We start from the raw sequence: 25,812 nt of genomic DNA, 5'->3' as shown, positions 1-25,812 counted from the left end.
AACTAAGAGCTAGTTCTTTGAAAATATAAACAAAATTGACACACTTTTAGCTATACTCACCAAGAAAAAAAGAGAGAAGTCTCAAATAACTAAAATCAGAAACAAAGAGGAGAAATTAGAACGGATACCACAGAAATACAAAGGATTATAAGAGAATACTGTGAAAAGCTACACAGCAAAAAATTGGACAATCTAGAAGAAATGGATAAATTCTTAGAATGATACAAACTTCCAAACTGTATCTAAAAGAGATAGAGAATTTGAATAGACTAATCAGCAGTACAGAGATTGGAATAGTAATCAAAAATCTCCCAAAAAACAAAAGTCCAGGACCAGACACCTCCCCTGGTGAATTCTACCAAACATTCAAAAAAGACTTAAATATGAGGAGTGATGTCAGCATCACGGCAGAGTGAACTTGCCTGGGACTCTCTCCCCTCCAACATATGACAAAAGGGAGCAACCATATTCCAACAGAAAATACCGTAACAGCACAAAAACCTCGGAGAGACACTCAGTCACATGACGGAGGGCGGAGTGGCTGGAGCCCTCCTTGGAGGAGCTGGAATGGGGTAAGAGAGAACTTCGCTCCCTCCCCTAAAGACTGCGGTTTCTGCTGCAAGGAGGCTACATGAGGGAAGGAGTGGGGGAGGGGTTGTGCATCAGCAGGATCACCCAGGACTCCCTAGGGTCCTTGCAGCCTAGAGGGAAGCCCTCTAACAAGGCAAAAGCTTTCATGTGGGGTGACCTCATCAAGCCAAGACCCCAGGAGACCAAGAGCTGATGGGGAAACCTGGGACTGCATGCAGGAGAAAGCACCCCTCCCCCGACCTACACCATGCCATCTCTGCTGAAGGCAGAAGGCTCAGAACACGTGGGTCTCAACCCCCACCCAGTGGTGATAGGCTGTAACTGCAACCAAATAATATCAGAAGGAGAAAGACCCAACCTTCCAACATCAGGCACTTCAACAAATCTTCAGACCAGAGAGAAAACAACAAGCACCCAGAACTCAGTCCTGAGGACACAGAAATATGTAAACTAAATGACAATGAATTCAAAACAGCTATCATCAAAAAACTCAATGAGGTAAAAGAGACTATAGAGAAACAATTCAACGAGTTCAGGAGCTACCTCACAAAAGAGATTGAAACTATAAAGAAGAATCAATCAGAAATATTAGAGATGAAAGACACAATGGAAGAGATAAAACAAAATATGGATTCCCTGAATGCTCGTGTGGACACCATAGAGGAGTGAATCAGCATAATTGAAGGTAGACATGTTGAAATGCTCCAGATAGAGGAGGAGAGAGAAGTGAGACTAAAAAGAAATAGAAAGTCTCTGAGAAATATCTGACAAAATGAGGAAATGCAACATAAGAATTACAACTATTCAAGAAGGTGAAGAGAAGGAGAATGGAGCAGAAATCTTGTTCAAAGAAATAATAGCAGAGAACTTCCCAAATCTAGGGAATGAGAGGGAAATATGTGTGGAGGAAGCATCCAGATCTCCTAGATTTGTCAATGTAAAAAGACCTACTGCAAGGCATATAGTAGTAAAACTGGCAAAAATGAATGACAAAGAAAGAATACACATGGCAGCTAGGCAGAAGAAAACAACCTACAAAGGAATTCCTATCAGACTTTCATCAGATTTCTCTGCAGAAACCTTACAAGCTAGGAGAGAATGGAATGACATATTCAAAACTTTAAAAGATAAAAATCTTCAGCCAAGAATACCCTATCCAGCAAAATCCATTCAGATATGAGGAAGAAATTAAATCTTTCCCAGACAAACAAAAGCTAAGGAACTTTGTAGCCATGCATGAGACCCCACTACAAGAAATCCTCAAGAAGGCCTTCATACCTGAACAAAAGAAAAAAAAGGGAGAAAGGGTCACAAAACACAGAGCAAGGGGACAAATAGATAGAATCAGAATAGGATAGCAAATATTCAACTATGGCATTAGGGCTAAAGGGAAGGAAAACACCAAAAACAAAGACAACCTTGTCACTTTAACCACAAACTGACAACATAAGTTGGAATAAGATATGAGAAAAATAGCTTAGGAAGGGCAGAGGAAAGGGACTGAATCAGTTTAGGCTAAGGAAATAAGAGGCCACCAGAAAATGGACTATCTTATACATGAGATTCTGAATACAATCTTCAGGGTAGTTACCAAACTAAAAAGCAGAACAGAGACACAAACAATAAATAAGGAAAAAACTAAGGAACACATCATAAAAAACTACATAATTCAATGGGTAGACCAAAACACACAGGGCGAGAAACAAAGGAAATGCAGGAAAACTAGAAAACGAGTGACAGAATGACAGCATTAAGCCCTCATACATCAATAATAGCCCTCAATGTAAACGGATTGAACTCTCCACTAAAAAGACACAGAGTGGCAAGATGGATTAAAGAAGAAGATCCAACAATTTGTTGCCTCCAGGAAACAAATCTCACCTCCAATGACAAATACAGACTCAGAGTAAAGGGGTGGAAGATGATACTCCAAGCTAATGGCAAACAAAAGAAAGCAGGTATCACAATACTTATATCAGACAAAGTAGACTTCAAGATAAGGTAGGTAAAGAGAGACAAAGAAGAACAATATATAATGATCAAAGGGACACTCCATTAAGAAGTAATGTTTATAAATATCTATGCACCCAACACAGGAGTACCAAAGTTCATAAAGCAACTATTAACAAACCTAACACAAGATATCAAAAATAACACAATAATAGTAGGGGACCTCAACATCCCACTCACATCATTGGACAGATCATCCAGACAGAAAATCAACAAGGAAACAGTGGAATTAAACAAAAAGCTAAACCTGTTGGATTTAATAGAGATATATAGAACACTCCATCCAAAAACAGCAGAATATACATTCTTCAAGGGTGCACGGAACATTCTCAAGGCTAGAACATATGTTAGGAAACAAGGCAAGCCTCTATAAATTTGAAAAAATTGAAATAATAACAAGTATCTTCTCCGATCATAATGCTATAAAGCTATAAATTAATTACAAGAAAAAAGCTGTGAAAGGGACAAAGATGTGGAGACTAAACAATATGCTATTGAACAAGCAATGGATCATTGAAGAAATTAAAGGAGAAATCAAAAAATATCTGGAGACAAATGAAAATAATGACATGCTATATCAACTCATATGGGATGCAGCAAAAGCTGTATTAAGAGGGAAATTCATCGCAATACAGACACACCTTAACAAACAAGAAAAATCCCAAATAAGCAATCTCAAATTACACCTAACTGAATTGGAGAAAGAAGAACAAACAAAGCCCAAAGTCAGCAGATGGAGAGAAATAATAAAAATCAGAGCAGAAAGAAATGCTATTGAAACAAAAAAGGCAGTAGAAAGGATCAATGAAACAAAGAGCTGGTTCTTTGAGAAGACAAATAAAATTGACAAACCCCTAGCCAGACTTAAAAAGAAAAAAGAGAAAAAGCTCAAATAAACAAAATCAGAAATGAAAGAGGAGAAATAAGAACAGGCTCCACATAAATACAATGGATTATAAGAAAATACTATGAAAAACTATATGCCAACAAAATGAATAACTTAGAGAAATTTTGAAACTATAAAACTATAAAGCTCCTGGAAGATAATATTGATAGTACACTCTTTGACATCGAACTAAAAAGGAACTTTTCAAATACCATGTCCTGTCAGACAAGGGAAACAAAAGAAAAAGTAAACAAGTGGGAATTCATCAGAACAGAGAGCTTCTGCAACGCAAAAGAAACCAGGATCAAAACAAAGAGACAACCCACCAACTGGGAGAAAATATTTGCAAATAATATATCTGACAAGGGGTTAATCTCCGTAATATATAAGGAACTCACACAACTGAACAATAAGAAAGCAAACAATCTGATCAAAAAGTGGGCAGAGGAGATAAACAGACATTTTTCCAAAGAAGATATACAGATGGCCAATAAACACATGAAAAGACGTTCAACATCACTAATCATCAGAGAAATGCAAATCAAAACTACACTAAGATACCACCTTACGCCTGTTAAAATGGCTATAATCACTAAGACTAAAAGTAACAAATGTTGGAGAGAGTGTGGAGAGAAGGGAACACTCACACACTGCTGGAGGGAAGGCAAACTGGTGCAGCCACTATGGAAAACAGTATGGAGATTCCTCAAAAAACTAAAACTAGAACTACCTTATGACCCAGCTATACCACTACTGGGTATCTACCCAAACAATTTGAAATCAACAATCCAAAGGAACATATGCACCCGTATATTCGTAGCAGCACTATTCACAATAGCCAAGACATGGGAGCAAACCAAGCTCCCATCGACTGATGATTGGATAAAGAAGATGTGGTGTATATATATACAATGCGATACTGCTCAGCCAGAAAAAAATACAAATTCATCCCATTTGCAATAACATGGAAGGATCTAGAGGGAATTATGCTAAGCGAAATAAGCCAGTCTGAGAAAGACAAACACCAGATGATTTCAGTCATATGTGGAATATAAACAAGTACTTGGACAAAGAAAGCAGTTCAGTGGTTACCAGGGGAAGGGTGGTGGGGGCGGCATAGGGGGTGAAAGGGAGCACTTATGTGGTGACAGACAAGAAATCATGTACAAATGAAATCTCACATTGATGTAAATTATTATGAACTCAATAAAAAAAAGACTTAGTACTTATCCTTCTAAAACTCTTCCAAAAAGTCAAATAGGAGGAGAGGCTTCCTAAAACATTCTATGAAACCAATTACCCTGATACCAAAACCAGACAAGTACAATACAAAAAAGAAAATTACAGGCCAATATCATTGATGAACATAGGTGCAAGAATACTCAACAAAATACTAGTAAATTGAATGCAACAATATGTTAAAAAAAATCATACACCACGATGAAGTGGGACGTATTCCAAGGATGCAGGAATAGTTCAACATTAACAAATTAATCAATGTGTTACACCACATCAACAAAATGAAGAATAAAAGTCACATGATCATCTCAATAGATGCAGAGAAAGCATATAACAAAATAGAGCCTCCATTTATGATTTAAAAAACTCTGAATAAAATGGGTATAGATGGAAAGCACCTCAACATAATAAAGGCCATACATGGCAAACCCACAGCCAATATCATACTCAAAGTGAAAAACTGAAAACTATCCCATTAAGAACAGGAACCAGACAAGGATGCCTACTTTCACCACTCTTATTTAATGTAGTATTAGAAGTCCTAGCCAGAGAAATCAGGCAAGAAAAAGTAGTGAAAGGGATCCAAACTGGAATGGAAGAAGCAAAACGGTCACTATTTGCAGATGACATGATTTTATATATAAAAAATCCTAAATAATATACCAAAACAACTATTATAAATAATGAATGAATACAGTAAAGTTGCAAGATATAAAATCAACATACAAAAATCAGTTGCATTTCTACACACTAGCAACAAAGTAGCAGAAAGAGTAGTTAAGAATAAAATCCCATATTCAATTGCAACAAAAAGAATAAAATTCCCAGGAGTAAATTTAACCAAAGATGCGAAAGACCTGTATACAGAAAACTATAAAACATTGTAGAAAGAAGTAGAAGAAGACACAAAAAAATGGAAAGATATTTCATGTTCATGGATTGGAAGAATTAACTTAATTAAAATGTCCATACTTTCTAAAGCAAGCTACAGAGTCAGTGCAATTCATATCAAAGTCCCAACAAAATTTTTCACAATAAATAAAAGAATCCTAAAATTTATGTGGAACAACAAAAGACCCTAAATAGCCAACAGAATGCTGAGAAAAAAGAACAAAGCTGGAGTTATCACACTCCCTGATTTCAAAATATGCTACAAAGCCATAGTAATCAAAACAGCAGGGTACTGGCAGAAAAACAGGCAAACAGATAATGGAAGAGAATTGAGAGCCCAGAAATAAACCCATACATCTACGGACAGTAAACTTTTCAAAAGGGAGCCAAGATCATACAATGGAGAAACTATAGTCATTTCAATAAATGGTGTTGGGAAAATTGGGCAGCCACATGCAAAAGAATGAAACTAGACCATTATCTTACATGATACACAAAAATTAACTCAAAATGAATTAAAGACTTGGATGTAAGACCTGAAGCCATATAAATTCTAAAAGAAAACATAGGCAGTATGCTCAACATCACTCTTAGCATCTTTTCAAATATCATATCTCACCAGGCAAGGGAAACAAAAGAAAAAAATAAACAAATGAGGCTACATCAAACTAAAAAACTTCTGCACAACAAAGGAAGCCATCAACAAAACAAAAAGACAACCTAACAATTGGGAGAAGATATTTGCAACCATATATCTGATGAGCAGTTAATATCCAAAATACATAAGGAACTCATGCAACTCAACAACAAAGAAACAAATAACCCAATTAAAAAATAGGCAATGGATCTTTTTCCAAAGACCATATACAGATGGCCAAAAGGCACATGATAAGATGTTTAACATCACTAATTTTTAGGGAAATTAAAATAAAAACTATAATGAGATATCACCTCACATCCATCAGAATAGCTATAATTAGCAAGTCAAGAAATGTGTCGGAGAAGATGTGGAGAAAAGAGAACCCTCATATACTGCTGGAGGGAATGCAAACTTGTGCAGCCACTGCAGAAAACAGTATGGAGATGCCTTAAAAAATTAAGACTAGAACTACCATATGATCCAGCTATTCCACTGCTGGGTATTCATTCAAAGAGTAGGGAAACATGAAGGCATAAAGATATATGCACTGCTATGTTCATTCAACCATTATTTACAATAGCCAAGACTTGGAAACAACCTAGGAGTCCATCAATGGATGAGTGAATAAAGAAGACATGGTATAAATACACAGTGGAATACTTCTCAGCTAAAAAAGTATGAAATCTTGACATTTGCAACAACATGGATGGAACTTGAAGGTATTATGCTAAGCGAAATAAGTCAAATAGAGAAAGTCAAATATTGTATGATTTCACTCGTAAGTAGAAGATAAAAACAACAAACAAACACATAGATACAGGGATTAAATTGGTGGTTACCAGAGGGGAAGTGGGGAGGGAAGAGTCTGAAAGAGGGGATAGGGCACATGTGTACAGTGATGCATGGTAATTAGTCTTTGGGTGGTGAACATGATGTAGTCTACACAGAAACTGAAATATAATGATGCACGCCTGAAATTCATATAATGTTATAAACCAGTTACCTCAATTTAAAAAAGGTTAAAAAAAAAGTGGCAGAAATAATTGAACCATCCAAACCATTAAAATCCAGAAAAAGAAAATAAATACAATGTAATTATTATATACATATATTGGGCACCTACTTTGTGCTGGTGTCTGGCCTAGGTGACAGATATGATTCTGAAGACTGTGTCCCAGGAGGACACCTGCACTTTCCTGCCCCTTCACAGCATCCTGTTGACCAGCACTAGCTCCATGGGCTGCAGCCTGCATATTTGCACATGGCCCCACACTTAGCCTGGTCCTGTGCTTGATTCAATTCTCTACTATCACCTTCTTGAAATGTTAGAACTTTATAACAAGGGCTGTACGTTTCCATGTTACATCAGGCCCCACAAGTTATGAAGCCAGCCCTAATGTATGATGCCTGGGGACCATTCCAGGCAAGATGACTCCTTCACAGGAGCCAGTGGTTCATGTCCATTTTGGGTCTAGGTCTTTGAAAATTGAATGAAAGTTACAAACCCATTTTTCAGGGATTGAACAATTTGCAACACATAAGATACCAAATAGATGTAAAATTTCTGAGTTTTCTGACTCTTGGAGCTTAACACCTTTTCTAGGGCTAAAAGTCACAACCTATGTGGCTGTTTTTCAGCCATCTCACAAGGACTACTTATGGGGCTCCTACATGCAAGGTAGTATGTTAGGCCTTGAGGTCTGATTCAGGTTTGTGCCCTTGAACTCCAGGTTGCTCAGTCCTTCTTAGTTAAAGGAAAAAAATATATATTTTTTTCTCTTCATATGAGATCCTGCTGCTGCATGTTAAGTAACCTAAGACATCGATGGCCCTGTTAGCAACTCACTTAACAGAAATTCCTTCAGACTCACTTTGTGGCAGGCCCTGTGCTAGGCCCTGGGAACATCATGAAAAACGAGACCCACTGCTGTCCTGGGGGGCTTACTCTCTACTTTCTAGTGTGGGGGACAGACAATAAATTAAAATCTATAGAAATGGAATAATATAGGTCCTGAGGAGTGTTAAGAAGAAAATAATGAATTATGATTGGAGTGGGTAGGAGAGGAGTCTGGATAAGACTGACAAAAAACGATGGCCTCTCTGAGGAGGCAGCTTTGGAGATGAGACCCAAATGTGATGAAGGAGTCATCCCTGTGAAGAGAAAGGAAGGTGTGTTCTAGGCAACAGGACACACCAAGGTCCTGAGGTAGGGAGTAGTGTAGCATATTGGGTACAGGAAGGCAACCTCTTACTCAGTTGGAATTCTACTAAAAGTACCCCGAAATATAAGACCTCTCAAAGAGAACCTGTGTAAGTAGTTTGATTTCCTCACAATCCATTAAGTACAAAATTCTCCTCAGCATTTACCTAAATTGCCTAGTCTTGCTCATAGAGGAGACAGGTCAGCTGTTAGCATCACACACATATTATTTCATATCCTCGAAGTTTCAGGTTTTATCGCAAAAAGACCCACATGATACCCTTCATGTTTGATGTCTTCATTCAGCCTATGTGACCACAAGCCCAGAGACCTGCGTACCTCTTGTCTTCTATGACTTGCTTCATCTTCAGAGCCAGTGTTTCAGCCTTGATCTGCTTTACCTGGATAGAAACACCAAACTTTTTGGCTTCTATTCGGAACAGGTTTTCAGGCTGGTCTCCAAAGAGAGGAATCCCCACCATGGGCACACCATGTTGGATGGCCTCCATGATGCTATTTAGCCCACCATGGGTGACAAAGAGACGGATGCGAGGGTGAGCTGTTGCAAATAAGAAAGAGAACATAACATTTCAGGATGAAAAGTTTCAGAATACCACGTAAAGCAGAAAGGGCAAAAGAAAATGACAATGGATTCTCAGTGTGTTGGAGCCATTGTAAAGAAGAGTTTTCTTGGGACACATTCAAGGTGGATGTTCCAACATACAGGATTAGAAACATTGTCTGTGTACAGGGATTAGAAACATTGTCTGTGTACAGAGACACCTTGCCACAGATAGAACCCAGCTAAGAATGAGACCTAAGGGAAATCTGTAGAGACTAGTGCTAAGCAAGGCATATGTCTCTATCAATCCATCCATCCATCCTTCCACCCATCCATCCATCCTTCTCTCTATCATCCCAGTGCCTTTCTTTGCTTATTTCATCTAGGTTTTCTCTTTGTGTCTCTCTCTGTCTCTGTCTCATTCTTTGTTGTGAGCAATCTTTTCTCACCTGCCAACTAATTTCCTTCTTCCCTGAATTCCTGACACATTTACTGACTTCAGAACCCATGTGGCATTCATAAAACTTACATAGTATGTGTGTCTCCTCAAATAAAGGAGAAAACCCTTGAAAACAGACTGGGCTCTATACCTTGATATTTCCAGTTTCAGTGTTTCCATCCCATCCTTATTTAGAGCTAAGTAAAATGATTGTTCATAGTGAAGAATTCATCTCAACCTGTGCCACTCAACTGGGATGTACATCAGAATCTCCTTGTCTCTCTTTGAAATGAGAACCACGTGCCCCACCCCAAAGTTAGAGAAATACTTTTGCAGAAGTGGAACCAGGAATCTGTTTCTTAAATTCCTCAGATGATTTTGAGTCATAACCATGGTTTAAAACCTCTGATACACCAGTGTCTATGGCAGTGAGGAGTCTCTAAGAAGCATCACTAGGCTCAGAGTAAACCTGGTGGGGAGTGAGGGAGCTCTCTGGTACTGGAGACTCAATTGACCTAATAACTGGCTATGAGGTTGCTCAGCTTGATGCTCAGGTATTTTGACATTCCAAAGACACTGAAGGCATCAAAGTTGTAAAGGCAAGAGTCATTCACACTTTGTAGCTAAGGAGGATGTATTTGTGTGCCTGTGTATGTGTGTGTGTATACATATATATATTTTATATGTATAAAGACAAGTGGGTAAACAGGTGCAGATGAAGACACTAAATACAGTGGCAACGTGTTCCTGGTATACTCTCTCAGAGTACACAGGTTATTTTCTATTGTCTTGGGGTGACCTTGTTCAAGACCAAATGCAGTAGGTCAATGTGACTATGGTGGCTGCTGATATCATTCCTGGGATAGAAAAGAATGAAAAGGAGATGGCTCTTTGTGTATCCAATCTTATTGGAAGAATAGCCTGCTTTTCCAAGGACTCCAACTGGCCACTCTATTCCTGCCCTCTGGAGAATTACCTTTAGCTATCAGTGGCTCCTTCTCATGCTGATGGGTTTGCCCAACTACAAGTCAGAAACCTGATGAGCCCTAGATGCATGTAAATACAAAGAGAGAAGCAGATTTGAGTAGCCCTCACCCAGAAGGTCACTCTGAGGAAGCCAGTCCACAATTTTCACATTTTCTGCCAAACTGATGTCTTTGGGCCAATGAGAAGGCTTACACCTCCATATGACCCCTTGAGGGAGATGAGCAAAGGCACTGTTCATTTCTTTGAGAAGCTCATGGGATGAATAATTGCTGATCAAGGAGCCCAGGGCCACAAGCACAAAACCAGAGTCTCCAAACTTGGCAATGAAATTCTCAAATTCCTAGAGAGAGATAAGAATGGAAAGGAGGTGAACAAAGTTGTCATAAAAGCCAGGACATCCATAAAATGAAAGTCAGCTATTTACTGAACACACCTTTCTGTCACTCCCAGAGCTCACTGTCCTGAAACAATCGTCAAATGGCTGGAACAGCTCAACACCCTCTACATTGTGCTCATGCCCATTGTGTTAATGGAGCATCTTTCTTCTTTGAAAACCTGATCCTACTATCCACGCTATTCCAGATTCTCTACTCATTTTGGGTCCATGGAAACACAGTCACTTGGGAGTTTTCCACAGTGAGAACAGAGGTGCTAGTGCAAGGAGGAATTCCAGTGGGGATCAGGGCCCAGGAGAGGATGGTGGGACTTCTGGCGGCTAGAGGGGAGAAGCTGGCATAGGAAGTGGAGGCAGAATAAGGAAGGCAACTGGCCACCCATACCCAATGCACCATGGCATGGGCTTTGCTCTGATATTCCATGATATTCTCAGTCACTGATCTTTGTGGTTCATCTCCTACTTCAGTGGTTCACCCACATGACTGCAAATTATATCCACATGGGAAGACTTTTTAACAAGTGGCAATGCCCAGTCCCAACTCCAGACCTGGGCACCTTATTTTTAAAGTACTCCAGGCAGTTCTTAAGGAGAGTTGTGACCTCATGTTGCAATCTTGGCTTTAACATAATTTTGTCAATTCTTACTTTCAAAATCTCTTAGGATCCTGAGTCTTTCTGGACCACAGTGGCTCCTTCTCAACTCTCAGAGCTTCACCCTATTTGGCTGATTCCATCCAGCACAACAATGTCTGATTTACCAGTTCAAAGGACCACTTTAAAAGAGCCTTTTATAATTACAAAAGTAACATAAGACCCTTATATAGAGATTGGAAAATTCAGAAAACAAAAAATTTTATTTGAGGAAGATTAGCCCTGAGCTAACATCTGCTGTCAATCCTTTTTTTTCTGAGGAAGACTGGCCCTGAGCTAGCATCCATGAGCATCTTCCTCTACTTTATATGTGGGATGCCTGTCACATCATGGCTTGCCAAGTGGTGCATAGGTCTGCACCTGGGATCTGAACTGGCGAACCCCAGGCCACGGAAGTGGAACATGTCAACTTAACCAGTGTGCCACGAGGCCGGCCCCCAGAGAAGAAATTTTTTTGAAAAAGCCTCTATTATCTGACAGTGATTGCAACCCTTACTCCCATTATGCTCCTGCTTAACAATTCCCTCCCCCAGCCAAGTCCTGAGTCCCCCTCCTGTGGAAGCCTTCCTGCAATCTGGCCTGGTTATATTTGTGCAATTGATTCTTCCACTCTATGGTCTAGACAGAGTCACGCAGTGAATGCACAGTCATGGACATTTCACTTCTACCTCTACACTTGGGCTCCCAGTTCTCTCCACCTGAAATGTCTTCCCTCCCAGCTCATTCTTAAAAGTTCTGCTACCAACTCACAGCCCATCTAGCCTATGAATCATTCTCCAACTCTTCCTGTGAGCATGTCTAGACCAGGGATCATTCCTCAACTCTTCCTGCTCACTCAGTGCAAGGTCAGCAGAGGAAGGGTAGACACATCGGTGCCTGGACGGCCCAGGCCAAATCAGGGCTCCTCTCGGCTCTGAAATAAAGGCAGTGGGAGAGTCACATACGCCATCTGAGCCTGTCTCTCATTTTTAATATGTAAACCATCTTGGTTCCCTCCAGGTGGGAGTATACAAATATAAGATAAATTCAATAAAATGGCAACCCAGTGCTGACAGGCATCAGCCAGCCAAATAATCTCAGCTCCTCCCCATTTTGAAAACTTCTAGAAGTAGTTCCGAGTCTATGCATTCAAAACAACTAGGCATGTTTACAACTTACAACACCCAGGCCAGACCCCAGATCAACCAAATCAGGAGGCCTATATAGAGCTAGGAACCAGGGCTCTACAGGCCGGGGATACTGAAGATGATGCCTGCAGTCAGACCCATGCAGTCCTGCCTTGGTGACATTCTGTCTCACAGTGTTGTTTGTTTTACTGTGAGTAACTCATCTCCTTAACTATTCTTGCACTTGACATGTGATGGATGCTTACTGCGTACTTACCTGACATATGATCATACACAACGCAAGTAAAAATATAAACTTATTAAAAGGCTTATTCCATTAGAACAAGAAATAGGGTGAGGCAAGAGAGGACCCTGGGGGTACCATTTAAGGAAGTCCTGAATCTCAGGGTTCTGGCAGTCCTATCACTGTACTTACATGAAGCTGAAAATGAGTACTTGCTTAAAAAGTGTACCCTAGGAGCCTCACTTGCTTCACCCTCCTTCACTCCCAGGATCTCACTGGCAGGGGCACCACCAGCTCTGCACAGACGACCTCTGCACGAAGCCCTTATTGAGAGCTAAGGTTTTACTTACCTGTGGTACTGCTTTAACAGGTTTGACCATTAAGCCTCCAACATACACAGTGTTGGGAAGCAGAGGCTGAGCAAAATCAAAGGCAAAGTCAGTGTTAACAAACCACAACTCTGCTTTCTTTAGAAGATGAGACAAAACTGGCCTAGAGCCTTCAGGAAAATGCTCCTTGATGATGTTGTCAAATGTAGAGTGGGTTTGCCATTGCTTCACAGAGAAATCAAAAAACATCAAGAAGTTCTTCACTCGGCCCCAGAAGCCCATGCGGTCGGATAGCAAGGAATTGAATACTGGCACATAAGAGAGGGGGCTTGGTAGTCCAAAGTCCATATAGCCAAACGTGGTGGGAAGAACAGACACAAATGGCTTCCCAAGCTTCTCAGCAACCAGGGGAGAACACAAGTCAAATGCGTCAACAAATAACAGGTCAAAGTTCTCATTCTCTAAGGAGTCCATGATATCATTTCTCTTTAGCAAATGACTGCACTGAAGTCCCTGTAGTTCCATATACTTTAAAAAGTTTTCAAATGTGTCTCTGAGAGAAAGAAAATCAATGATAAACGTTTGTTGGAGGAGTTGATTTCACAATACATAAAAGAATCTTGGGCTATAAAGATTTTTTGCAGGTGGGCAAGACCACACATAACAGCAGCATCCTCTTCCATCATTGTCCATTAATAGCCTCTTCTCAGGCAGGCTGGAAGATATTCTGGTCCTGAGAGCGTTTCCTTCCTCCCCTCCCTTCTCCTCTCTGATCCAAATCTCAAGCACTCTCTAAGCCAGTTGATCAGAAAATTTATCCTTGAACTCAATTCTTGAAATCCCTGGTCGCAGTTGGAATTGAATTGCCACTGTTGGGTCTTCTGCTCTGGGAGCCTTCTATGACCACAGTAGACCTCACAGATCTCTTTCTACTTGGTAAATACGGGCATGTTCTCCTTAACTTTCACTTACCTACTGACTTTACATTAGTGATTTTCTTGTTTACTCAGCCAAACTGTGGAAGTTACTTGATGACACAGTGCCCCAAATATTGACTTATAGATAGGCTTTTAAAAAAAGTCTCTGTGTATTCAGGAGAAGACACGTCACCTGACTCAAGGGACTCTGTGATCATATTAGAACTGAAAATTTCAACTAAAAACAGGAATTTTACATTTCTGTGTCCATGGGTTAAGCAACGCAAAAAAGAAAAAAAAGGCTTGGTTTTGAAACACATTATTCACATTACCACTTCAATAAAGGCTGAGGTGGGGCTGGCCCCATGGCCGAGTGGTTGAGTTCACACACTATCCTACAGGCGGCCCAGTGTTTCATTGGTTCGAGTCCTGGGCGCGGACATGGCACTGCTCATCAGACAACGCTGAGGCAGCGTCCCACATGCCAAGGCTAGAAGGACCCACAATGCAGAATATACAACTATGTACTAGGGGGCTTTGGGAAGAAAAAGGAAAAAAATAAATTAAAAAAATAAATAAATAAAAGCTGAGGTATCCAGAGAAGATAGTGGCAAAGCTTACTGACGTAATTATTCTCTGAGTGTGGAATTATTCCAGGGACCTATCTTCTTGCAATTCTTCCCCATCACTGCCTGTATAGAATATGATCCTGTTTCCTGTTTGTACAACATGTGGGGAAATAGATGAGGATGTCTGTCTGCATTTTAAGGTACCAGAGGTAACAGGTGCAAGGGCTCAAGACATCAGGGGTCTGCCGGCTGCATGGAGGACCAAAAGAATCAATACCTGGCACACCTGTAATTGTGCACCACTGCAGTATCACACCCCAGATAGAGAAGGCCCGTAAGCAAAGCACTCCTTAGCAATATGCAAATCTCTACCTGATCTTTAGGATCAACTTCACATCACACAATAGCACTGACTGGCTGAAATCATCCTCTGCTGGGTATTTTTAAAGTTTCACATAATAAAGGAATGGTTGCCAAATATTTTAGATAGTTTTAGTAATGCTCTAAAAAATTTCTAGAATGTAGTTCATTAGTCACTTATAAAATTTAGCTGATGAATGGAAAACGTTTCAAACATGCACAGTTACCTTTACCTGTCGTCAAAAATGTTAAATTAGGGGAGAAGACACAAAGCATATGCTTAAAATATATAATGAACAATTCAAGATGATATACACTAAGGGTCAGATAAGCAGGTCTGATCAGACCCATACTGGAGGGCCTGGGATCTTCCAATCTGAGTGAGGAAAGAAGGCTTTAGGGAAAAGTCGTGTCTGAGCAGGACCTCGACTAGTAAGTAGAATTTTCAAGGTAGAAGGAAGGGGTAAAGCCATTGTAATTAACCAAGATATACTAGGATTTCCGTCTTTCCACTTTTATGCCCACATTTAAGGAACTGTGTGTGCTTTTTCATTCAAGATGAAGCAAAGGGAATTACCTTCATCTCTTATATTGTATGAGATTGATTGCTTTTTAAGAGGACTTCACATGGCCAAATGTTCAAGGACTACAAAATCAATATTCATAAGTCTTTCCTTCAGTAATGAATATATGTGTGAAAAATGAGAAAAAATAAGTGGCAAAAGGTGACTCTCATTTCCCTATCAACAATGAGATGCTGAGGTGCCTAAGCTTCTGTGTTGTGGAGATTATAGACAAAGATGGTCAGTGAAATATTGCAAGGAGTTCCCACAAAGAACACTTGCAGGTTTCTACAGAAATATATTCATGCTTACAGTGGAAGAGGGATAGTACAGATTAAGAAAGAATCTCCAATGACTGGACTGGATGATTTGTTGACAAATAATTGTTTTTCCAAACATCTACTCATCTATTCCACTATCCATCCATCCATTCATCCATCCAGGAAACCATTCAGCCATGCAACCAACCTGCCATCCCTTTCTCATATCCTCAGTCTAAGCACACGCACTCCATCCATTCACTTGTATCACTAAAATAGTAACTTTTTGGTTCTAATAATAAGTGAAAATTACCTGCCAGCCAAAGCTTCTTTCAGAAAGAAATCAAAATATTTCTTAAATTCTTTGTTATAATCTTCAGGTGGAAGCCAAGTGATAGCTTGATATGATTTTTCTTCCTCTTTAAAACCTAAGAAAACACAAATGTTTAAAAAAGTTAAAAATATCATACAACATGGATTGACATTAGCATGATGATAGCAATATCTTTTTGTTCCAATAATTTTATATTTATTTGAATGTTTGCTTTTTGAACTTTTGTGTTTTTCTGGTTTTGTTGCTTTCTCATTCATTCGATCTTGTACACTGAAAACATGGATTGAGAATTTTACAAAGATTCAGGAATGCTTTTCAATTTAAAGTGATGGAAGTTTCCATTTGAAGTTTTTAAAGGTATAGCTATTTGTCTCACTTCACAGATGAGAAACAAAGGTAACTGAGCTGAAGATAATTTGTGAAGGTTGCACCCATAGGAAATGGTACAGTTTGTATTTAAACAGTCTCTCTGATTCCAGAGCCTCTGCTCTTTCTGTTTCAGAAAGATTCATTCTCATTTTTTTTTTTAAAGATTTTATTTTTTCCTTTTTCTCCCCAAAGCCCCCCAGTACATAGTTGTATATTCTTCGTTGTGGGTCCTTCTAGTTGTGGCATGTGGGACGCTGCCTCAGCGTGGTCTGATGAGCAGTGCCATGTCCGCGCCCAGGATTCGAACCAACGAAACACTGGGCCACCTGCAGCGGAGCGCGCGAACTTAACCACTCGGCCACGGGGCCAGCCCCTCATTCTCATTTTTTAAAGTGAAACATCCAAATCACTTTTGTGATTCAGTGAAACGTACTCAATGGCTTAATGAAACAGGAGTTCTCTGACCTCTACTTACCAGCTTGGCTTTCCCTCCATCATCCACGTGTGATAGAAAGTCTGTCTGTTGTTGATGTTTGACTGCTGCCAGATTTCAAGCCCTGTCTCCCACTCTCTCTTCTGTGCCTCATCTGAACAAGCTGTTAAGAAAGTTCCCATGCTCCCTCCTGTGGCCCTAATGGGAGTTTCAAACCATACAAGGCAGGCCAATGAGGGGGAAACCTCACTCCGTCCCAACAACCGACCCACAAGGAAAGCTCAAACCAGACATCCCTCTTTGTTCTACAAAGGGATTTTTCAAATTTGCTGGGAGTCTGTCCTGCTCTTACCAAAAAAGCCTTATTATTTGAGTAACAAACCTTTCATACTCTCTTAATGCATGTGTGTCTTCATCTGTCGGGGCATGTAACCAAACTGTGTGAAAGGACTGGGGAAAGATTAATGCAAGATCCCACACATGAAAGTTCCTATACCCAATCTTAGTGAAATTACTCACTCCATCCAAGTATTTACTGGCAAGTACTTTACATCATAGATTTGGCTACTATGTTCTGTTCAGTAACTGTTTCAACAGGCTCTCACCTGTAGCTGCTTTCACCTTGGAAGACACAGAATACTCCTTTAACTGGTTACACTTGGAGGCCTTCAACAGCCCTACCAGTGGCAACAAACTTTGTCAGCAAGCTCTTAACCATATCCAGCTTTCTCCAGGAGCACAGGGATGACATTACAGTGAGGACTTCTTCCTCCAAGGAGATTCATTTGCCACACTCATTCAAGACATGGAAACATTCACAAAGGACTCACACAAAGGGATGTGCCATTGCCCCAACACAGCTCAAGGCCAGTACCTGAGTTATATTCCTGGGAATTATGTGGTCAGTCTAAGGCCCCTCTATCCATGACACTGTCAAGAAATGACTATTCACTGACAACACCACAATATTTCAACAAGTCCAACATTTTTAGGCCTTTTTGCATTCTGGAGACAACAAAGTTCTTGTTTACGTAAGTCTACTTATGCTTATTACTCGGAAATTAGCCCACTTTGAATAGGTCCCCAAATAACAAAAAGTTCTATAATCTGTCCAATTTGCACTACAATAAGCACTGCCGTTAGTGCCACTCAAAGTTGCCTTTACTGTGGAGGCTTCAACAACCTCCTCCAGTGCCTCCTGGAATTCTTCTGACCACCCATGATGACTGTATTAGTTTTTTATAGCCACTATAAAAATTTACTGTAAACTCAAGCCTGCCCTAATGGTCTAGCATTTAAAGTTTGTTTCACTCCACTTCAGTGGCCCAGGTTCACAACCACACCATGCTACGGCAAGGGCTCACACAGAAGAACCAGAAGAACTTACAACTATACATACTTATGTACTGGGGCTTTGGGGGGGGGGAAGAAAAAAAAGGAGGAAGATTGGCAACAAATGTTAGCTTAGGGCAAATCTTCCCCTGCAAAAAAAAAAAGAAAGAAAGAAAGAAAAGAAAAAAATTACAATAAATTCAGTGACTTAAAACAACACAAACTTATTATCTTGTAACTCTGGAGATCAGAAGTCCAAAAAGAGTCTTACTGAGATAAAAGCAAGGTGTGAGCAGCCCTGCATTCCTTCTGGAAGCCCAAGAGGACAATCTGTTTTCTTGCCTTTTCCAGATTTTAGTGGCTGGCTGCCTTCCTTGCCTCACGGCCTCCTTCCAGCTGGCAATCACATCATTCTGACTTTTCCTTCCATCACCACATTACCTTCTCTTACTCTTCTTTCTGATAGAAGGACTCTTGTAATTATATCAGGCCCACCGGGATAATCCAGGTAATCTCCCCATCTCAAGATCCTTACATTAATCACATCGGCAAAGACCCTTTCCCATGTAGGTAGCATATTCACTGTTTCCAAGAATTAAGACATGGACATCTTTGAGGAAACATTATTTCACTGCTACATTCTGCTCTCTGTACCCAAAACACTCACATACCTTGCACATGGAAAATGCATTCAATGCAGTCCAACATTCCCAAAAGTCCTGAAGCATCACACTATCAACTCATAGTTCAAAATCTCATCTAAATATCATCAGCTCAGAAGTCCCAAATTATGTCATCCAAATAATTTTTCAGGTATCAGTGGCAGTCTGGGTATGATCCTTCCAGGGGCAAAATTTCTCTCCTGCTGTGGACCTATGAAATTAGGTAACAAGTTATCTGCTTTCAAGAAACAAGGGACAGGATAAAACACCAGTTACTGACACTATCATTCTAAATGGGAGAAAATGAAAGCAAAAAATGAGTTGCTTGTCCTATGAAATGTTGATATCCTACTGGGCAAGCAATATTGGATTTTAAGGACAGGAAATAAACCTCTGTGATATGAAACTCAGCCCTGTGAGCTTGCAGATCTACCCTCTGGGCTCACTGCTTCATCCTCAACTTCTTCTTTGCTCTTGATAAAAAGCATCATGTGTTTGCAGCTGAATAGTTTATCAGCCTGTTTCTTACTTTGAGGGAGTCTAACAGCCTTCTTTCATATCATGTTCTGTCTCTCTCAGTCCGAACTGGCAGTGTGTCTTCTGGTATGAAATTCTCAAGTCCCTTGTGGATCTCCTGCGTATGTCATGGGAATTCACTCCACTGGACAACAGGCTGCTCCACAGATTTTTACAAAATAATTTCATCTCTATTTTTGGCATCTGCCAATATGGCTGAAGGGGTCAATGAGTCACAAACCTCATCTTCAAAGAGCTTTCTCTGAGACTGAATTTTCTGACCTTTTAATCCTTCAGAGGCAGTAGAAAATGTTCTCAAGCCACACCACTGGTTTTCTCTATAAGAGAAGAATTCATTGCTTTCCTCACAGTGAATTCCCTAATTTTAGAATCTTTTGCAATCTCGATAGGCTAAGAATTTCCAAAATCATGAAGTCCTGGTTTCATTATGCTTTATAGTCCCTCTTTCAATTTATCTCTTTTCCCTCACATTTAACCATAAGCAACAAGAAGCTTTAACATCTATATTTCTACCAAAATTCTGTCTAGGGTGACTTACATGTTCTTTAGGATGATATAGATTTTCCTTTCCATGCTCCTCATTTCCTTCTGAACCCTCATTAGCAGAGTTCTTAGCATCTGCTTTTCTACTAACAGTCTGTTCAATGCAGTCTAAGCTTTTTCTATCATCCTCCTCAATATCCCATAAGCCTCTACCTATAACCCAATTGTGATTCCAGACATCTGTTGGAGCACTAGTACAAGCGAGTATTAGAGACTTTTGCTACCTCAGTGCCCTGATGTAATTTATTTATTGAAGCTGTAAATGAATAAATGAGATGGGGAAGTGTGTCCAAACCAGGAGTTAATGAATGGTTCAAATATTTCAACACACTGAAATTGGCATCAGGTCAGAAAAAATAACCCAACCATGTGTTTTCCTTATTTGCAGACATTAGCCATGCTATACAGATGAAGTGAAGGACGTATATGCTGTTTCAAAGCCTCAGAAATGCCTATGAAAGCGGAATAGTGAAAGAAACTATAGACACTTAAGCCTGGAACTTGAGGATAAAACAAAAGGGCTCCAGGAACTCCCTGAGTTGTTTATAGATTTTGACGTACAGATGTTTGTTAAAGGGATAGAAGGTCGGTAGCTTTCAGTAGTTTCTCAGAGTACATGGGAGCTACCAAAATTATGGTTCAATCCAAAATTTTAATTTAATGCTTTAATTAAATTTAGTTACAATTTTTCAGGTTGAAATAATTACACCAAAAGTTAATACACTGCAGCTATTTAATCAGATCTGCTGTGAAGGCAGATGCTAAAGGATACGTATGTATACGATGTTTAGTGAAGAATACAGAACCTAAACTAGAAGGTGATTAAAATGGTTTTAAGTAGGGACTCAGGCAGATATTGTACACTGGTGTTCATAGCATCATTATTCACAATATCCAAAAGGGGGAAACAACCAAATGTCCACTGACAGATGAATGGATAAATAAAATGTAGTATATACATACAATGGAATGTTATTCATCCTTAAAAAGGAAACAGTTCTGATACAAGCTGCAACCTGGATGAACCCAAAGACATTATGTGCTAAGTGAAATAAGACATTATGGCTAAGTGAAATAAGCTAGAGAGAAAAGGACAAATTTTGGCTGATTCTGCTTGTATGAGGTATCGAGAATAGGCAAATTGTTAGAGAAATAAAGTAGAATAGTGGTTATCAGGGGCTGGGGGCAGCAGGTAATGGGGAGTTATTGTTCACAAGGTATAGAGTTCCAGTTTGTAATGATGAAAAATTTCTGGAGATGGGTGGCGGTGATGTGATGGTTGCACAGCAATGTGAATGTACCTAAAATCACTAAACTGTGCACAAAAATGAACAAAATGGTCAATTTTATGTCATGGATATTTTACCACAATAAAAAATAAAATGAATTTTTCACAAAAAAAAATTGTTTTGAAGTAATCTGTGCAATAACAAAGTCTGGAGTCACCTTCAAGTTTTATAATTTCTCAAAATGTGGGTTCCCAAAAATGCAGCTTAATGTTGGATTCTTCTTTTGAAAAATCAAAGCCTAAGAAACACTACAGATTGAGCAATCCAGAGCTTAAAGTCCTAAATCCACGCAACACTGTTATTAGCCTGCCTGTGACCTTGAGTTAATCAATTCAGTTCTCTGACCTGCCATTCCCTTGTCCCTCAGCAGAGAAAAGTTGATAAGATTTATGAGCCCATTTTAGCTAAACTTCTTGGGATTCAATGACTCAGTTGGGAATCTCTAAATCGCTGTGCCCAAACTCATGGGCAGTCACTGACTTTTCAGGAAAACACTACCATCTCAGTGATAGATTCTGATCTTAGCTGCATAAATAAGGAACTCACTGAGAAAGCTTGCTTAACTTTCAGATATCAAAGAGGAGAACTTAATCTATGCTAAAGAAAAAGAAAAGGGATGCTTACCTACTAGGAACTTTATTTATGGCTGAATACATCTGTTTATCATATTTCCAGGCACGTTATAAGGAAGTATTTACCAAATAATCTGTAAAAAGGTGCTGAGGATTGCTTGGATGGAGTAGAAGCCCAAGTAAGGGAGAAAAATACGGGACCACAGAGTGTGGAGTCCTGGTTGATAGAGTCCATAAGTATTCCAGCACATTACAGAAACACACACGCACTCAGGGACACACTTTTTTCATTCTTTCAAACAAATAGATTTTAAAAACTATTTGAAAAACCTTTCTATGCAAAAGGCCTTGTTGTTCTTTGCCTGGAGTAGAAGAAATCAAGAATTAGAGAGAAAAGATACCTGCTAGCAATAAATTTGCTCTCTGAAGAAGCACAGTGACATTATGATCATGATCTTGAAGAATCTGAGACACTCGATCCATTAGTAGATGATGGCTTCCACCTAGGAACAATGCACAACTTCATTTTTGTAATGATGACAACAGAGGTTCTGAGGTTGATAGGGTGGTAAATCCAGGACAGGAGGGGTTGGGAAATAGAAAGTTGATGGTGAGTAGAGAAAGATAAACTTCATCAGTCATTCTCTCCCTATCAATCTGTGTACACCCTAGCCCACTCCCCCAGAGCCTGCTGGTCCTCATCCTTGACATGTGGCAAACCTCCATCAAAGGTCCCCTCTGGTGACTCTGGTCTCCATGTCAATGTGATGAGCTTCTTGGTGTTCAGGCCTTAAGGAGTTCCTGATCCCAAGGTGCATGCTGCATTTTAGCTGGGGCAATATGGGACATCATGTCCTGAAGAAATAACTGCTCTGGAGGAAATTTGGGCACAGTGCTGTGCATGAGTGTGAAGGATCCTAAAGGACAATCAATCACAGCTATTTTTTGAGTCCTTCTCTTTGTGAATTTATGATAGCGTAGGAGCAAGAAATATGGGAGCTTGAATGTGAGTCCAAGAAACAGCCATTGGAGCAGAAGGACATGGAGCCACTACTTAGACCTCAAATCCTTGAGATTCAAATGTTTTTGGCAGAACTTTTCTCAGCTCGGCCTCAATTGTGCAGAACTTCAAACTAAGATATTCTGGATACTTGGGGGCCCGTGGAGTGGGCTTGCATGATCCTATATGCATGAAGACTAAGATATCACCCACCCTGGGACAATGCTGGGATCCTAATGAAAGAGAAGCTTGATAGCCAGGGGAGGTACAAGTCTATCACACTAATGTCGTCTCTTGAATCCTGCTCCAGCATGGGACCTTTGCTTGAATCTAAGGATCTCAGCAACAGAGAAAGTCAGATCAGGAGAAAAGTTAATGGCAAACACCAAGAGTTTGGAAACAGGGGTATGGGGAGTGGGGTGCTACAGAAATGGTGTGTAGTTTTTCACACCCAGACTTGCATACTCTGAAGTACCAGGGGAGGTATAAAGTGCAAATGTCCCACATCTCATAACCAGTTTTTAATCAATATTAGACCTGGGAGCCAGGAAGAGGGGATGACCCCATATGCATCCCATCATGGAGGGTCTTGATGAGCCCCAGTGCATTCTGGGACAGAGAAGAGGCTTCCATCACCTCACAAACCACACCAGCTCCCTCTCAGAATCGGAGGCAGGAGAACAGCATGCTTTCAAGAGGTGAACAAGCTCTTTTGCTTCATCCTTGCTACCAATTAGACAGGATAAAGAAAAAATTTCTAATGGTGTTACAGGGTTTCTTAAAGAGTGATTATTACTACTTCCCACTGAAAAGTGGTGAGAGTGGGAGCTGTGGAGAGGTTGGTCTTGAGCTAAGAAACACTGAGTAAATTCATGGTGTTCAAGCGATTAGGGAGCTCTGGTGTGATCTTGAAAATGCACCTCACTTCACCAACCCTTAGTTTCCTGCTGAAGAAAACATAGTGGGAGCTGCATTAGATAATTTATGGTCCATTCCATCTTTAAGATCCCCTGATTCTCAGTGACCTAACAGGGCTCTAAGACAGCCCACTGTGGGTTGAAATAAAGCTTTGGGAAATTCCATACTATGATGAACACTTCATCATGATATATTTTTTCATTCATTTTCTGTTACATTTGGTGCAAAAGTAAAGGAATAAAACTGAGGCCACAAAAATACAGAATTAATGGTTCCACGAGTCCTTCAAACACTTCCAGCAGCACAGGTGAAAGAAAGAGGGGGCCAGGAGAAACATGAATGTGCGGGGTCCACTCTTCAGCCCTGGTCAGTTCTCCAGGTTTCCCCCTGATGAAACCAGTCCACCCTCCTAACTGTCATTGGAATATCTTCCCTGCTCCGCCTTGGCTCCTATGCAGCTCAGAAAATTAGTGCTGCTGCCCCAGGAGCAGCTTTCCCCTGCAGCCTCCAAGGGTCTGAAAACACTAGCCACAGTCCGTACTGGCAACTGCCCGCACCCCTAGAAGGTTAGAAGGAAACTCTGAATGGCCAAGCGGCAGCCTGGAGGAGGTGGCCTGGGTCTCCTGCACTGGGCTGAATCTTAAACTTCTGGTCCCAGCCCTGCTTATAGGGAGAAGGTCCTGAGCAAGAAGAGAGAGGAAAGAGTATTTCTGTTTTTCCAGAACTATCTTCTCCACCTCAGTGGTGGAAGAAGCCCATCTCTGCCTCCACAAACAACACCCACCCTTCATCCTCCAGCCAGGGAAACAAACCCGCCCAGTCTGGAAAACCACATGCAATGACTCTCTGACCTACGGCTGTTTGCCTGATCCCTGTCACGGGTGCCTGGGACACTCCTGTCTCTGGATTATTTGACCAAGCACTCACCCACCAAGGACAGAGTCAGGATTTTGCCTGCCTCTGAGAGCAGGAGCCCAGGCAGAAGGGAGCAGATGAGAAGCAATGCCCGCGGCCTCGCCATGCTCGCTCCTGTGATGGAGCCCGGTGGCCTACTCCAGGGAAAGGGACCCGTGTGTGCCCTAGACACCTGGTTCACAGGCGGTAAAGGATTGGCACTGGCTGGGAGCTTGGGGGAAGAGAGGGGATGGATCACACCTGTCTCTCTTCTCTCCGTCCCCTCCTCCTCTTCTTCCGCTCCTCCCTAGGCTCCTCTCCATTGGCCATTCTGCCCTCACCCTCCTGCCCATGGGCAGTGGGAAGGAGGGGTTAGTGAGCTGATCCTTAACCCCTCTCTGTCCAGGTAATCACCACACTCTCTGCATAGAAAATGCTCGGAATCAGGAATGTAGAGACCTTAGGAAATCACGTGGATGGCAGCTCCACCTCAAAGTGACTCGACCTATCTCAGTTTATGGACCCTTTCCAAACTTATAGTAGCCAGCCTCCAGTTGAACCGTTCTAATTACCTCACATTGCCATCTCCATGCCCCATTTCCCTAGGGACCTGCTTTAAATCTCTTCTAGTGTCCCAAACTCAAGGGACACTACTCCCTGGAAATAGTGTCTACTCCCTGGGAGTACTTTGTTTCTACTCTCTGGAACCAAAGCCCCAAGGGAAACCGACCTACCATTCCTGCTTTATATCCCTGAGGGCCTCTTTTATGTTTTATTTTTTTTAGTTTTTATTATTTTATTGAGGTCACATTGGTTTATAAAATTAGATAAATTTCTTTGTGTTTCAATTTCTGTTTTGGCTGCATCTTGTTCACCACCAAAAGTCTAGTTTCCATCTGTCACTGTATATATGTGTCCCTTTACCCATTCCACCCTGATCCCACTCCTAGAAACCACCAATCTGTTCTCTTTATCCTTGTGTTTTTTATTTGGCTATCTTTCACATACCAGTAAAATGATACAGTATTTGTCAAAATTTTGCTGCCTGACAATTTGCTTAGTGTAATATCCTCAAGGTCCCTCCATGTT

The 25,812-nt window shown here is 40.6% G+C and overlaps 1 protein-coding gene across 2 annotated transcripts in view; it reads right to left on the bottom strand.

Moving 5' to 3' along the window:
- The window catches only part of LOC124244944 (UDP-glucuronosyltransferase 3A1-like), a 28,670-nt gene extending 3,707 nt beyond the window's left edge, over nt 1-24,963 (bottom strand). The window contains exons 1-6 of one of the 2 annotated variants that reach the window (XM_046672004.1): nt 24,757-24,963; nt 22,313-22,414; nt 16,154-16,268; nt 13,193-13,724; nt 10,554-10,785; nt 8,797-9,016 (exon numbers count right to left, since the gene is read on the bottom strand). In XM_046672004.1, the coding sequence (XP_046527960.1) occupies nt 8,797-9,016; nt 10,554-10,785; nt 13,193-13,724; nt 16,154-16,268; nt 22,313-22,414; nt 24,757-24,850 (1,295 nt within the window). In that variant the 5' untranslated portion in view covers nt 24,851-24,963. The remainder of the gene's footprint in view (nt 1-8,796; nt 9,017-10,553; nt 10,786-13,192; nt 13,725-16,153; nt 16,269-22,312; nt 22,415-24,756) is intronic. The other variant, XM_046672005.1, reaches the window with a different exon arrangement.
- Between the last annotated feature and the right edge of the window lie 849 nt (nt 24,964-25,812).

This window comes from Equus quagga, chromosome 9 (genome assembly GCF_021613505.1).
Source record: "Equus quagga isolate Etosha38 chromosome 9, UCLA_HA_Equagga_1.0, whole genome shotgun sequence".
Lineage (NCBI taxonomy): Eukaryota > Metazoa > Chordata > Mammalia > Perissodactyla > Equidae > Equus > Equus quagga.
The sequence above is the reverse complement of the archived record's forward strand: the minus strand, read 5'-3'. Positions and strand labels throughout refer to the sequence as shown.